The sequence below is a fragment of the Salminus brasiliensis genome, chromosome 2, assembly GCF_030463535.1.
Source record: "Salminus brasiliensis chromosome 2, fSalBra1.hap2, whole genome shotgun sequence".
NCBI classification, from domain to species: Eukaryota; Metazoa; Chordata; class Actinopteri; order Characiformes; family Bryconidae; genus Salminus; species Salminus brasiliensis.
Window position 1 is genome coordinate 44,566,368 of NC_132879.1, and position 12,234 is coordinate 44,578,601.

General features: G+C 38.0%; 1 protein-coding gene across 1 annotated transcript in view; it reads right to left on the reverse strand.

The window, feature by feature from the left end:
* The window catches only part of col7a1l (collagen type VII alpha 1-like), an 89,828-nt gene that overhangs the window by 43,745 nt on the left and 33,849 nt on the right, over positions 1–12,234 (reverse strand). The window contains 18 exon segments of the mRNA XM_072672898.1: positions 866–910; positions 1,396–1,431; positions 1,592–1,636; positions 1,996–2,031; positions 2,187–2,246; positions 2,431–2,502; positions 3,366–3,419; positions 3,502–3,528; positions 4,233–4,328; positions 4,566–4,634; positions 6,252–6,296; positions 6,533–6,559; positions 6,663–6,743; positions 8,025–8,093; positions 8,195–8,221; positions 8,307–8,324; positions 8,608–8,685; positions 11,155–11,342. Of these exon segments, the coding sequence (XP_072528999.1) occupies positions 866–910; positions 1,396–1,431; positions 1,592–1,636; positions 1,996–2,031; positions 2,187–2,246; positions 2,431–2,502; positions 3,366–3,419; positions 3,502–3,528; positions 4,233–4,328; positions 4,566–4,634; positions 6,252–6,296; positions 6,533–6,559; positions 6,663–6,743; positions 8,025–8,093; positions 8,195–8,221; positions 8,307–8,324; positions 8,608–8,685; positions 11,155–11,342 (1,073 nt within the window).

Below are 12,234 nucleotides of genomic sequence, written 5' to 3' on the forward strand. Positions count from 1 at the left end.
CTCCCATTTCTCCTCATACCAAAGCCTCATCATGACCGAGAGGTTCTGGGAGCATGATGATTAAAATAATCATTTGATAACCAGCTCAGGTAGTTAACTTTAGTGAAGTATGTTTCATTTTGATGTGACTGAAAGTTCAACTGCAGCATTCCCGACAGCAAAGCTGCAATGGAAAAGTAAATAATTCATCAGAAAGATTGCAGACATGAACACTAATGGTCTCGGATCTTTATCAAGGTAAAGCTTCATCCAGGTATATTTCTTTTTAATCATCTCTGTTAATATGGATCCAGTGCACAGACGCTGTGATCCTCAACTGCAGGGCTAAAATCTTTGGCTGATAAAAAAAAAAAAAAGATCTGTGTGGAGGCGGTGCTCCCTTCACTAATCAGCTTCTTTAATTTCCCTGGAGAGCTCAAATGCACTCTCTCTTAATAGCATGCTGTATAACTAAAATAGCAACAGGGGGCAGAACTACTGTAGAGATCTATGAAGGGGCAACTAAGGAAATGAATTACATTAAATGGGTTTCTGACAGTTATGACTAGGGGTTTATTAATACTGTACTTTTACCAGCCCAGTACATTAATTTCTTTAGTGGTGTTGTGTGGTGTTCTGTTCTGTTCATGTCTTCACTATGGAACTCAACATGTTCTGAGTTTCACAGTGAAATATAGACAATGATGAGAACTACAAGAAAGTGGTACCACGAAAAGGGCTGCTGGCCTGTCGGTGGGCAGATAGTGTTATTACATAACTCTATGTACCAAAGAGTAGCCCCACACTGTCCCTGTAGTTCCTTAATAATATGCCTTAGTGTGTAATAAGCCTTGGAGTGTTAAGTGGTTAATAAAACTTCACTTACTGCTATTCCCTGAGGTCCCACAGGTCCTGTGTCCCCACGATCACCCTGTGAGTGAGTTTAATAAAAGAAATAACAATAATTAACATCATAAATAAGCAAAACTATTGTGATTTGCTTCAGTCAGCACAAGGACACAACATATTCTTCTTCTTCTTAATTCTGCCACACCTTCTGAATTGTAAATGTAAATTGCTGTCAGAAACATCCATTATTTTCATTTACAGCACTCCAAAAATCCTCCCGAAAACTATTCACAATTTCTTCTTCTGGGACACTTCCTCTGGGCACTGTTCCTGCTCTCATCACTCAATTTTTAAATTACTTCACAATTTATAGTACATAGCCGAAAATATGTGGACACCCAAACATCATATTCAAATGTGCTTGCAATACATTGCATTTTAAATCCATTTGAAATTACTACTGCCTTACTTAATTAACCCACAAGAGAAAAGTGGTTTAATGGGTTAACTGAATCTCTTATTAATCACACCTACACCAAACAATAATAATCTCACTCAGAATCTCACCCTGTCTCCTTGGTCCCCTTTCAGGCCTCGTTTCCCCTAAGAGCAAACACAACAAATCTTTATGAAAACTGAATTAACACACAGTGTCACCCTGATCTGTGATTGTTAAGCCAAGCAGGTAAGTTAGGAATCTTTTTTATTATTTGGAAGGATATAAATGAAAGTAAAACATATAATACCAAACATTCCAACATACCCTTGGCCCAATAGGTCCTGGTACTCCTTGAATTCCTTGTTCACCCTTTAAATTAAGGAGAAAACTGACTTTACAGATATCGCTGCTGTCCAAAAAATATGCATCTCAAACCTGGTAACTCTAAAGTAAAAGGCAAAAACTTTCTTAATGTTTAATATAAGGTAATATAATGTTTGTGTGCAACGCAGGACCAGATTACAGTTAATGTGCCCTGCCTCCACGAACTGCAAACAGTGATTGGTTCACTATAGAACTAAATACTTCTCAGCTTAGTCCTTGCCACAAGATCACCAATTTTACAATGCACATTAACTAAGATGCTGGATATTTCCAGCTGGAATGGAGACTAGCCTGGCATGTGAATAGATTTAAAGAAAACTGTGGACGGTGGAATGAGGACTTACCTTTGGACCAATAGGACCTGGAAGTCCCATATTCCCCTGAAAGATTAAAACACAGTGATAATTAGATAACTTCCCCAAAGAAGACAATAGCACAAATACAAATATCAGATATACATGAAATATAAGACTGGGTTTCAAGAAGTAATGTGATGTAATGTGAATGTATGAAAAATGAGTAATGAACAAAATACCTTTTCTCCAGGAGGCCCAAGTAAACCCTGAACACCTGGAATTCCAATTCCTTCTTCTCCCTACATCATGTCAATATAGAATCTATTAGTCTGACTCCAGTCAGTCAAAAGATTCAGAATTTAATGATTGTGTCTAACAGTGATATTAATGCATAGGTTCTCAGAAAAGATAGCGATTGTCTCTTCCATTGTGCTTGTGTTGTGGTCTGTGGTGACAGCAGCATTCTACTTTAAATGCACTCACTTTTTCTCCTTTCTGACCAGGATTACCGGGGCTTCCATCCAATCCTATTGGTCCAGGTAAGCCTGCTTGACCCTTGTCACAAAATAACAGCAATATATTATAATAATAAGTCCAAATGGATAATAATTGGCCTTGCTCTTTCTGGGCACAATTCTGTTCTAAAGTAACAGAACTGGACAGCTCCCTCCAAGAATGCTTAGCTGTGGTGCAGTGGACGGCTTCATGTGACTCCAGGGTGCATGCGCAGGTGGGAATTGGCAATTAGTAGAAAACTGGGGGAAAAAATCCCCCACCCCCGCCTCAATTAATTTACACATGAATAAAACATTAACAGAGTAGCACCTAATTTAATACAATGCTCAGTTGATATGCCTTGCATACAGTAAAATTATGCCTTCTAGTTTTCTATCACTTTGGCCTAGCAAAGGCTATACATGCTTTCTTCAAGTTTATGTAAGACTTGAAAAGATTTAAGGTGAGCACAGAAAAAGTTAACATACCGGAACAAGCATGAATCCTTTACAGAACTTAGGCAATAAAGACATGCAATAAAAACAATAGTTTATCCTACTATGCTAAATTTTGTTATTGTGACACACAACAGCGCTTTCTGAGCATATTGCAGATATCTGCAATGCTTGTAGAACACTGGACAACTGCATGCTTCTTTTCAAATTAGAATAATTAAATTAGAATAAAAACTATTTTTAAATAAGAATCTCTGTACTATATGGAGGATAGTACTGGTGCTGCCACTGTTGCCTTTTATCTGCATGTCATAATATTGTGATAAAGGATTTGTATTGTGCAAATGTCAGTAAAAAAAAGTTATAATATTTGTAACATATTCCCCACCACTACACAGAACTTGCAAACTTCATGGTGAATATGAAGAAGGTGTGGAATGTTTGTCAGGGTATAATGTATTGACTAACATTTTGCCCATCTTCCCCTTTTTCTCCTTTGGGTCCTGGTTTTCCACGTGGGCCCTGCAAAAGCCAAAGACATCTGATTTGAATAAACCAAATAAAACAAAATGCTAATTTATAGAATTGTTGCGACACAACTTACTCTAAGACCAGGTTCTCCAGTTTCACCCTGTTAAAAAGTAGCAAATCAAGCTTTTTAATTTGTCATTTTCCTAGACATTAATTTCAACTTAACCAATCCATGTAAAACACAGACCACACTTGCTGTATAACTGACACCATTTAATATGTTGTGAATTTATAGCAACATAATAAAGATGGAGAGCTTAAATCTGAGCTACCCTTTAGGTTTTCTAAACTTCCCCTCAAATTTTGCCTTTAATTGCCTTTAATAATTACTTTAAAAAAGTAATTATGGACTTCTTCACGTTACTTCTCTTGTGCTGTATTTATAGTAAGCATGAAGATCTCACATATTGCCATAATTGCTGGCAAAAGGTTAAGTAGGTAACACATGGAGAACGTCTGTCATGCCATTTATTGCTCATTTTAGACTTTGTAGGCATTTAAGATAATTGTAGGCAAGTGTGTGCAACATAAAGGCCAGATAATTATGAACAATCTGGCTTCAAGCAGGGGAACACAGGTATATCAGGTCTGTTTCAGAGCACATTTGAGCAAATATTGACCAAAAGTGAATGAATTACAACTAGGAGACAGAATTAATCCTAACTTTACTTGCATAAACCTTTCTGCAATATACATTAATGCGTTTTTGTCTTTATTTTCTTTATCATAGTTTGTATCTTGTGTTTAGACTTATGATGTAGTGTAATGGTAGATTTATCTATTTAGCCCAAAAAAGTAATTTACCTTTATAGAAATGCCTGGAGAGCCAGGTGGTCCTGGCTGCCCAGGTAGCCCTGGAGGCCCTGAGACTCCTGGTATACCTGGAATACCTTGGGGACCCTTGGGGAAACAAATTATATAAATAATATATATAAATAAATAAAATAAATAAAATATTTAAATAATAAATAACTATAACTATAGATATTGACTATTAGAATCATTTTACAGGGCCTACAAGTATCATTTAGTTAATGCTCTAAAATGATTAGATGTGAAATGGTTCAAGGGATGTAAATCTTTTTCACTGAAAGTGCTGGAAAGAAATTGTTTCATTTAACCTAGAACTGTACTCACAGGAGATCCCGGTTCTCCTTTACGTCCAGGGACAGCCTCCATACCTCCAAGGGAATATCCAGGCTCTCCCTTAAAAAAAGGAATAAAATATTATCTTACTGCAACATTTTACCATATTTTCCCTTTGACTGTTTCACTAAACTCATAAATGTATTACATTTGTCCTACTTTTGATCACATTTTTTAAAAACACATAGCACCGCAGGCATGGCTTGCCATACTATGGTAATATGTACAGTCAAGTCGGAAAGTCTGCACACCCCTTTCACCTTCTCCACCTTTTATTACAGTCTGTTTCTACAATGGACTGAGTTCATTTTTTGTCTCAGAGTTCTACACTAATGTCCACACTGACAAAGCGAAAGCAGGTTTTTAGACAGTCATGTTTATTTATTAAAATTGGCACAAATGAGCTGAGGTGTGTTTTGTTTCCACTCAAGCAGCATTAAACATTTCTACAACTTAATTGGAGTCCACCTGTGGTAAATTCAATTGATTGGACATGATTGGGGATTGCCAACACCTGCCTATATAAGGTCCCATAGTTGACGGTGCATGTCAGAGCAAACTCCAGGCCATGGGGTCAAAGGAATTATCTTCAGACCTTAGAAACAGGATTGTGTGAAGGCATAGGTCTAGAGAGGGGTACAGAAAAATTTCTGCAGCTTTACATGGTGGTGCCAGCATCATGATGTGGGCATGTTTTTCAGCAGCTCGACCAGTGTGACTAGTCCAGATACAGGGAGAGATAAATGCAGCTAAGTACAGTGAGAGTGTATGAGACAGAAAGCACATGTCAGGCACTCTGTATCTCGCCTTCCCCCGGGGCAATTCCGAGCCGCCGCCCACAGGCCCAAATAAGAACTTCCGTTTCATTTACATTCATGTGTGTTTGATTCAGTGTATCGATTCATGTTCATTTGGTTCATGTGTTTCACCTGGGACTGGGGGTACTTAAGGAGGACATCGCCATTCGGTGACGAGAATTTAACCGATTGGAGCCTTCAGAACGCCCTGCGGTTCCTCTTTGGTCTCGGGTGGGTCTAGGTCAGCTCAAGCGAATCACCCTTGGTTTTCCCGGCTTGCTTGCTTCAGGTCTGGATAATCAGGTCACCCACGCCCCAGCAAGGCTAGGTCAGGTTAGGTTTCAGGTTAGGTTAGCCTTGCCGTTTGGTCTAGCTGCTGGTTTCCCAGCTCTCCTTGTCTATGTATTGCGCGCTGCTCTAGTGCCCGCTCAGCTCCCAACTCCTCCCAGTCCCAGGTTTGCTATTTGCTATTTGCTATTTTTGTTGTCACGTTTCGGTTTTGCCCTCTTATTGCTGCATATGTTTTTCGTACCCTTGGTGTTTATGTTCGTTTTGTTGAATAAACCCTCTTGTCACTTCACGTCTGGCCTAACACGCCATGACAGCACACAGCCAAGAGAACAAAGGAGTGGAGGAACGGGCAAAAACTTGTGTGTGCAGATATGTAACCCCTAAATAACCTATTTTTTTTTTTTAAAACAAAATTGTAAATTTTCTAAAAGAAAAACAGTTTTCACTTTGTAAATATTGCTGAGTATGTGTAGATGTTTAAAAAGGGTAAAATGGGTGTGCAGATTTTCTGGCTTGACTGGACTGGACATCATATGTACTCATGTGCATTATGTAGAGCATATTCTAGGTGTCTAAACCATGAACTCACTCTCTCCCCTCGCTGGCCTTTTTGTCCAGGAATGCCAGGCAGTCCCTGTGAGTATGCAAAATAAAACCACACACATTAACAGGCCTGAAACCTGTTCACCCACACTCATAATTGGTTTTAGTTATTCTCATCGCCTACTAATTGCTGCTTTCAAGATACAACCATAAGAAGAAAATAGAACAGAACCAGGCCATTCATTATACATATGTGAACAAATGAAGCAAGGAATATTTCTTTAGGCCAGTGCTTTGGAGTATTTGAATCAGTGTTGAGATACTCACCATTTCCCCAGGGACACCAGGAGGACCCTGTGATACATATACAGCATATTTAAAAAATTGTCATTGAAGATTAATTTATAGAAGTGTGTGCAGAAATAAAAGAATTCATAGATTCTGGTTATATATTTACCCTTAATCCAGCGGAGCCAGGAGGTCCGGTTCGACCAGGTCGCCCTGGTAACCCTGGTATACCATCTGTCCCAGTAAGACCCTGAAGAAAATAGCAGCCGTTTAAACTATTTTATAACAGTAATACCAAGTCATTACAATGAAAACAATGCAAAGTGGTTATTATTCAACACAACCACAATCATCAAAAGTGATCCAGCATCAAAAGCATAAGCATTGACCAGTGAACAGCGGAAATATGATTCGGGTGCGTGATGTGATTAGCATAATTAACATTAGCTGCGGATAGCTCACTGGCAAAAATCAGAACCCTTGAGACTGAGCTCTGGTTAAGGTTAGCTGAGTTTTACTGTGTGCAGGAGATGCTGCATTGAGGCTTGTGAGATGGGTCCCTGGCTCTGCCATTGCAACCTGACCCATTAAAATAGGAGAATATGGCAGACGTCTGTGCTCTTTTATATGTTATAACTAAATAAATGTAAGGCTAAGAAACAGGGAGTCACCTTTCTGAGATGTAAGGTCATTTACAATAGTTTGAACATAGTGAATTTTTGACGAAAGGTTAAAGTTAGCAAAGTTACTAAAAGTTACAAAAAAGTTACTAGATTTATAACATTAATAAGTAATATTTAAATGGCAAAAATGAAAGCCATTCTGTTTATACATTTCTAAGCATAGCAACTCTACACAACTCTGCAGGTATACCGTAAATGTTTTTTTTTTGTGTGTGTGTGTGAATGTGAATATTTAATTAGCAATATATGTAATAAAAAGCAGAATTGTGAAGCCTTAATCTAAGGCTAGTAGGGTCTTGGACAATTGGTCAGTGTACAATTTCTAAAATATTTTGGTAACTATATATATATATATATATATATATATATATATATATATAAATATATATATATATATATATATATATATATATTACATTTGTGACTGTGACATGCACTGACATTCATCTCAATGTCAAGATCTATTGTTTCTTATAAAACAAAAATAAACAAATACAAGAAAGCTGGGCTCATTACAAGTACTGTCATACCAGTTGATATTCTGACAGAGAGTCACTTTGATAAGACAGCCACTTTTATGTGCCTCTATTTCAAACAGAAAATGAGGGCTGTGGGGTGAAAAGTGTACAGCACAAACAGAACCCCATACAAAGAATGTCTCTGACATTAATAATTGCACTAAATCCTTTAATCAACTCCAATGACTAATACACTGTGTGAGTAAATCCACAATTAATAAGGTGGATCAACTTTGAAAAAATAATAATTAAAAATAACCTATAAAGTAGACACTGTACTTGTTCCATTTAATGTCAAAGAAGATGAGTGTTGGCACACTGTAAACTCACCCTCTCTCCTTTCTCTCCCTTGATCTTTAGGGTGAATGGATCATAATCAGCAGCACCAAGCTTTGGTCGCTGTGAAACAGGTTTAAACATGCGTTTGCAATGGAAAGAAACAATGGTGGATACAAAAATAAATCGACTACATGAATATAAAACAGCATTGCTCAACATACCAATCCACCATGCCCGAACCCGTCCCCCTGTAGATGAGAGTTGAGGGCTGTGCTTTAATACAAGTATTTCATTATATATCACATTACATACATCACAAAAAAGGGTACTAACCTTTTCTCCTTTTTGGCCCTGTAAGATATAATAGAAAAAAAAGAATTAGGCCTTTTCAAATGACTGGTTTAGGACAGGGGTCACCAATCTGTTCCACAAAGGGCTGCAGGTTCTCATTACAATCAAGTAAGACTAATTACATAACTATATTGAACATTCAGAGACTAAGGCCAACAGGTTAAGGAATCAGGTGTGCTCTTACTCAATGCGAATGAAAACCTACAGCCACTACGGCCCTGTGCAGATAAGATCAGAGAGCCCTAGTTTAGGATATTATGGAGGTGAAGGGTGAGACTGGTACCTTGCATTGTATTGGACAAGGACCTTCAGGTTTGGAAAGAGCCTCTGGGTCACTTGTGGGTGTGTCCAGCTGGGCAGACTATGAACAGAACACAAATACATACAGGAACATATCGTTGCTGAAAAAAACTTCTTAACTTTCAATGGAAGTCAATGTAAACATATTGGAATCCAGGTCATTTTACAGCATTTCTATTGGTTCTTTTATCCAGAATTCTTGACACTGTGATCAGAGCAGCTACGGGGTTCAAACTATGGAGAAAACTAAAAACAGACAAAAATGGAGATATGTGTTTTTCATTGGACAGCATAGAGGTGTTATTTGAGCTGCAAATCTTGGTCCATGAGTATTATTATATTTAGCATTTTACATAGCTTAATATATGTCGATATATGCAGTCATTAAAATGTAAAGTAATGACATGAACAGATATTTCAATTCTGAGATACCTGAGGAATACCTTCTGGACAGGGTGTGTGTGGAGTCCCCATCTCACCATTCATTCACACCTAGGGGGCAATTTAGCATAGCCAATTCACCCACCATGTGTTTCTGGGACGTGTGAGGAAACCAGAATACCTGGAGGAACTCTCACGGACATGAGGAGAACACCAAATGCTCAGACAAAGACCGGAGCGAGAATAAATTCCCTGTGGAGCTGTCGAGCACATACTACCCTGCTGTGTCAGTGTGTCACACACATATTTCAAATATCTTTATTTTTTGTTTGTTTTTAACTCAGCATCGTCACTGTTCATAAAAGATTACCAGGCCGAGTATCCTATCTTTTTAGGAAATAATTTTTCACCATTCTGCCAATTCAATTCATAATGATTCCCATGATATACACGGCAGCTGCTGCTTATGAAAGGCAATCTTAAAATGCTGCGCAACTGTAGATATCTTTAATATATTCTATCAACAATAGAAATAGAAATATCAGTGAAAGTGAACATTATGCTATTATGAACATGCTATTACACTACAGCATCCACACACAACTGTGAACATATGACACTGCAGCGAAACAATCATCAACACATTTAAATGGACGCCCAAACTGGATATTACCAGCTGAAAATACTCAAAACATACACAAAATCTGTGAATAATTGCACACTGTTCCAGGGCTTCACTAATATTTGCAGAATATTTTAGATCAGTTTTCTTGCTCTGAACTGAGCTCTGAATAATTACAAAAAGTAAAAAGACACTTCTAGAACTGAAACAATAGGAAAACAAACACAGCATCTACTGGTACACATTGTTCTCACAAGGCTCCTCTTAATTGATTCTCTGGTTCATATGTGAAAACTTATGGCTTAACTCACTAACAACTTGCAGAATGTCAATTGAATGTGAATTGTTCTGGAACACAGATTTTTCAGACAAATATTTGTGAGACCTAGGTGGTTCTGATATTCAGCTGCATATATGTCAGACTCCAGAACTCTGACCGATCCCCTATTGATCTCAGATATCTGTCATAAGACATCAGTGCTATTTCTGCCAGACAGATCTTATTGTGTCAAAAGCCAGAAACCATTATCAACAACCTGAGGGCACAAACACATACTGTGAATATATATATAGGGAATACATATTTATCTGCAACCAATTTGGCTGCAGATAAATGCAGTGCCAGTTCTCTGCAATTATGAAAAACAGTACTGTATTTCAAAAGTAATGAAATCTCAAGGTACATAACTTGACAAAAATGAAAATTAACCAATGAAAGTTAGACAATGCGTCAACAGAATTCTTTTAAAAAATAAACTCATGAAACAGGCCTGGACAGAAATGAGGGTACCCTTAAACTTTTATTTTGTTGCACAACCTTTTGAGGCAATCACTGCAATCAAACGATTCCTGTAACTGTCAATGAGACTTCTGCACCTCTCAGCAGGTATTTTGGCCCACTCCTGGGCAAACTGCTCCAGTTGTCTCAGGTTTGAAGGGTGCCTTTTCCAGACAGCTTGTTTCAGCTCCTTCCAAAAATGCTCAATAGGATTTAGGTCAGGGCTCATAGAAGGCCACTTCAAAATAGTCCAATGTTTTCCTCTTAGCCATTCTTGGATGTTTTTAGCTGTGTTTTGGATCATTATCCTGTTGCAAGACCCATGACCTGCGACTGAGACCAAGCTTTCTGACACTGGGCAGCACATTTCTCTCTAGAATCCCTTGATAGTCTTGAGATTTCATTGTACCCTGCACAGATTCAAGACACCCTGTGCCAGATGCAGCAAAGCAGCCCCAGAACATTTTCATAGATTTTTTTATTTATTATTACTTTTGTCAGATTCAAGTTATTTCTGTGACAATTATGGGTTTTTCTTTTATTAGCCGAGAGGTACCAACAGTTTTGTCCAGGTGATTACTTCACTTTTGAACAATAGACCAGATATTATTTATTATATATCAAAGAGCATTTTATTTTCCTGCCTACTTTCTGTAACATAATCCAGACAAACAATGTTAAGATTAAATACCATTAAAAGTAATTAAACATCCTTTTAAGAAATAGAAATTATAATCAAAATAATTTACCTCTTCATGGTGTTGGAACTCAGAGAGCAAGGCTTTACTGCAGAGACTGTTAATTAACTCTCTCTCGATGGAGGGAAAGTCACTGAAGTCAGTAGCAAAGAAAGTGTTCTTGTAGGATTTAGGAGAGGCAATTTTCCTTAATTCATCCATGTCAGCATTCGCAACACCAATAGCCAGCACACTGACACCTACAACCGCAAAGAAAGCACAGAACGCAGAAGCTAATTAAAGCTCTTACTTTAGCCAGTTTTAACCATCAGTGTATTTTTTGCAGTTGTATTTTTTATAAATCCTGATTCTGAAATCCGACAACAACTTGCTCATAGTTGACGCACAGAACTGGGCATTTCTCCACACTCCCTAATGGGGAATATTCAGCCTACTGTGAGTACTAATAAGGCCCCTAGTGTAGAATCGTGAGTCTGCTTTAATTATTGATAGTGCCCCCTAGTGGAGATTTCCAGCCTTCTCAGCCTGTACTAATAGTGCTCACTAGTTGAACGTCAGCCTGCTGTGTGCTTTTAACACCCCTGGTGGAGAATCTATTGCCTGTTGTGAGTACTAATAGTGCCCCTGGAGGAAAACTGTCAGCTTGCTGTGAGTACTAATAGTGCCCCACAGTAGAGAATTTTCTGTCTTTTGTGAGTATTAATAGCGCCCCCTATTGGAAACATTTCAACCTACTGTGAGTGTTAATTACACCCTGGTGGAGAATTTTCAACCTGTTGTGAGTACTTATAGTGCCCCCTGATGGAAAATCTTCACCCTGCTGCAATTGAGTGAGTGATCAAGTGACTGAGTGAGTAAGTGAGTGTACAAGCCAGATTCTTGCTTCACAGCAAAAAAAGATCTAAAATGCTGAAAAAAGACCACCTAGCAATTACGTACATTTAAATGATCCAAAGAACAAAAATGATTATTATCTAGAATAAAAAAATGAATCATATAAAGTAAGCATCCCTGTGTCACCAGTAAATCACAAACATCTAATTTATGATTTGATATTTCCTTTAAGTCCCAGAGAGATAAAGGTAAATAAAGGTGCACAGAGAAACACACAGGGCACACAGAAGCTTCTGA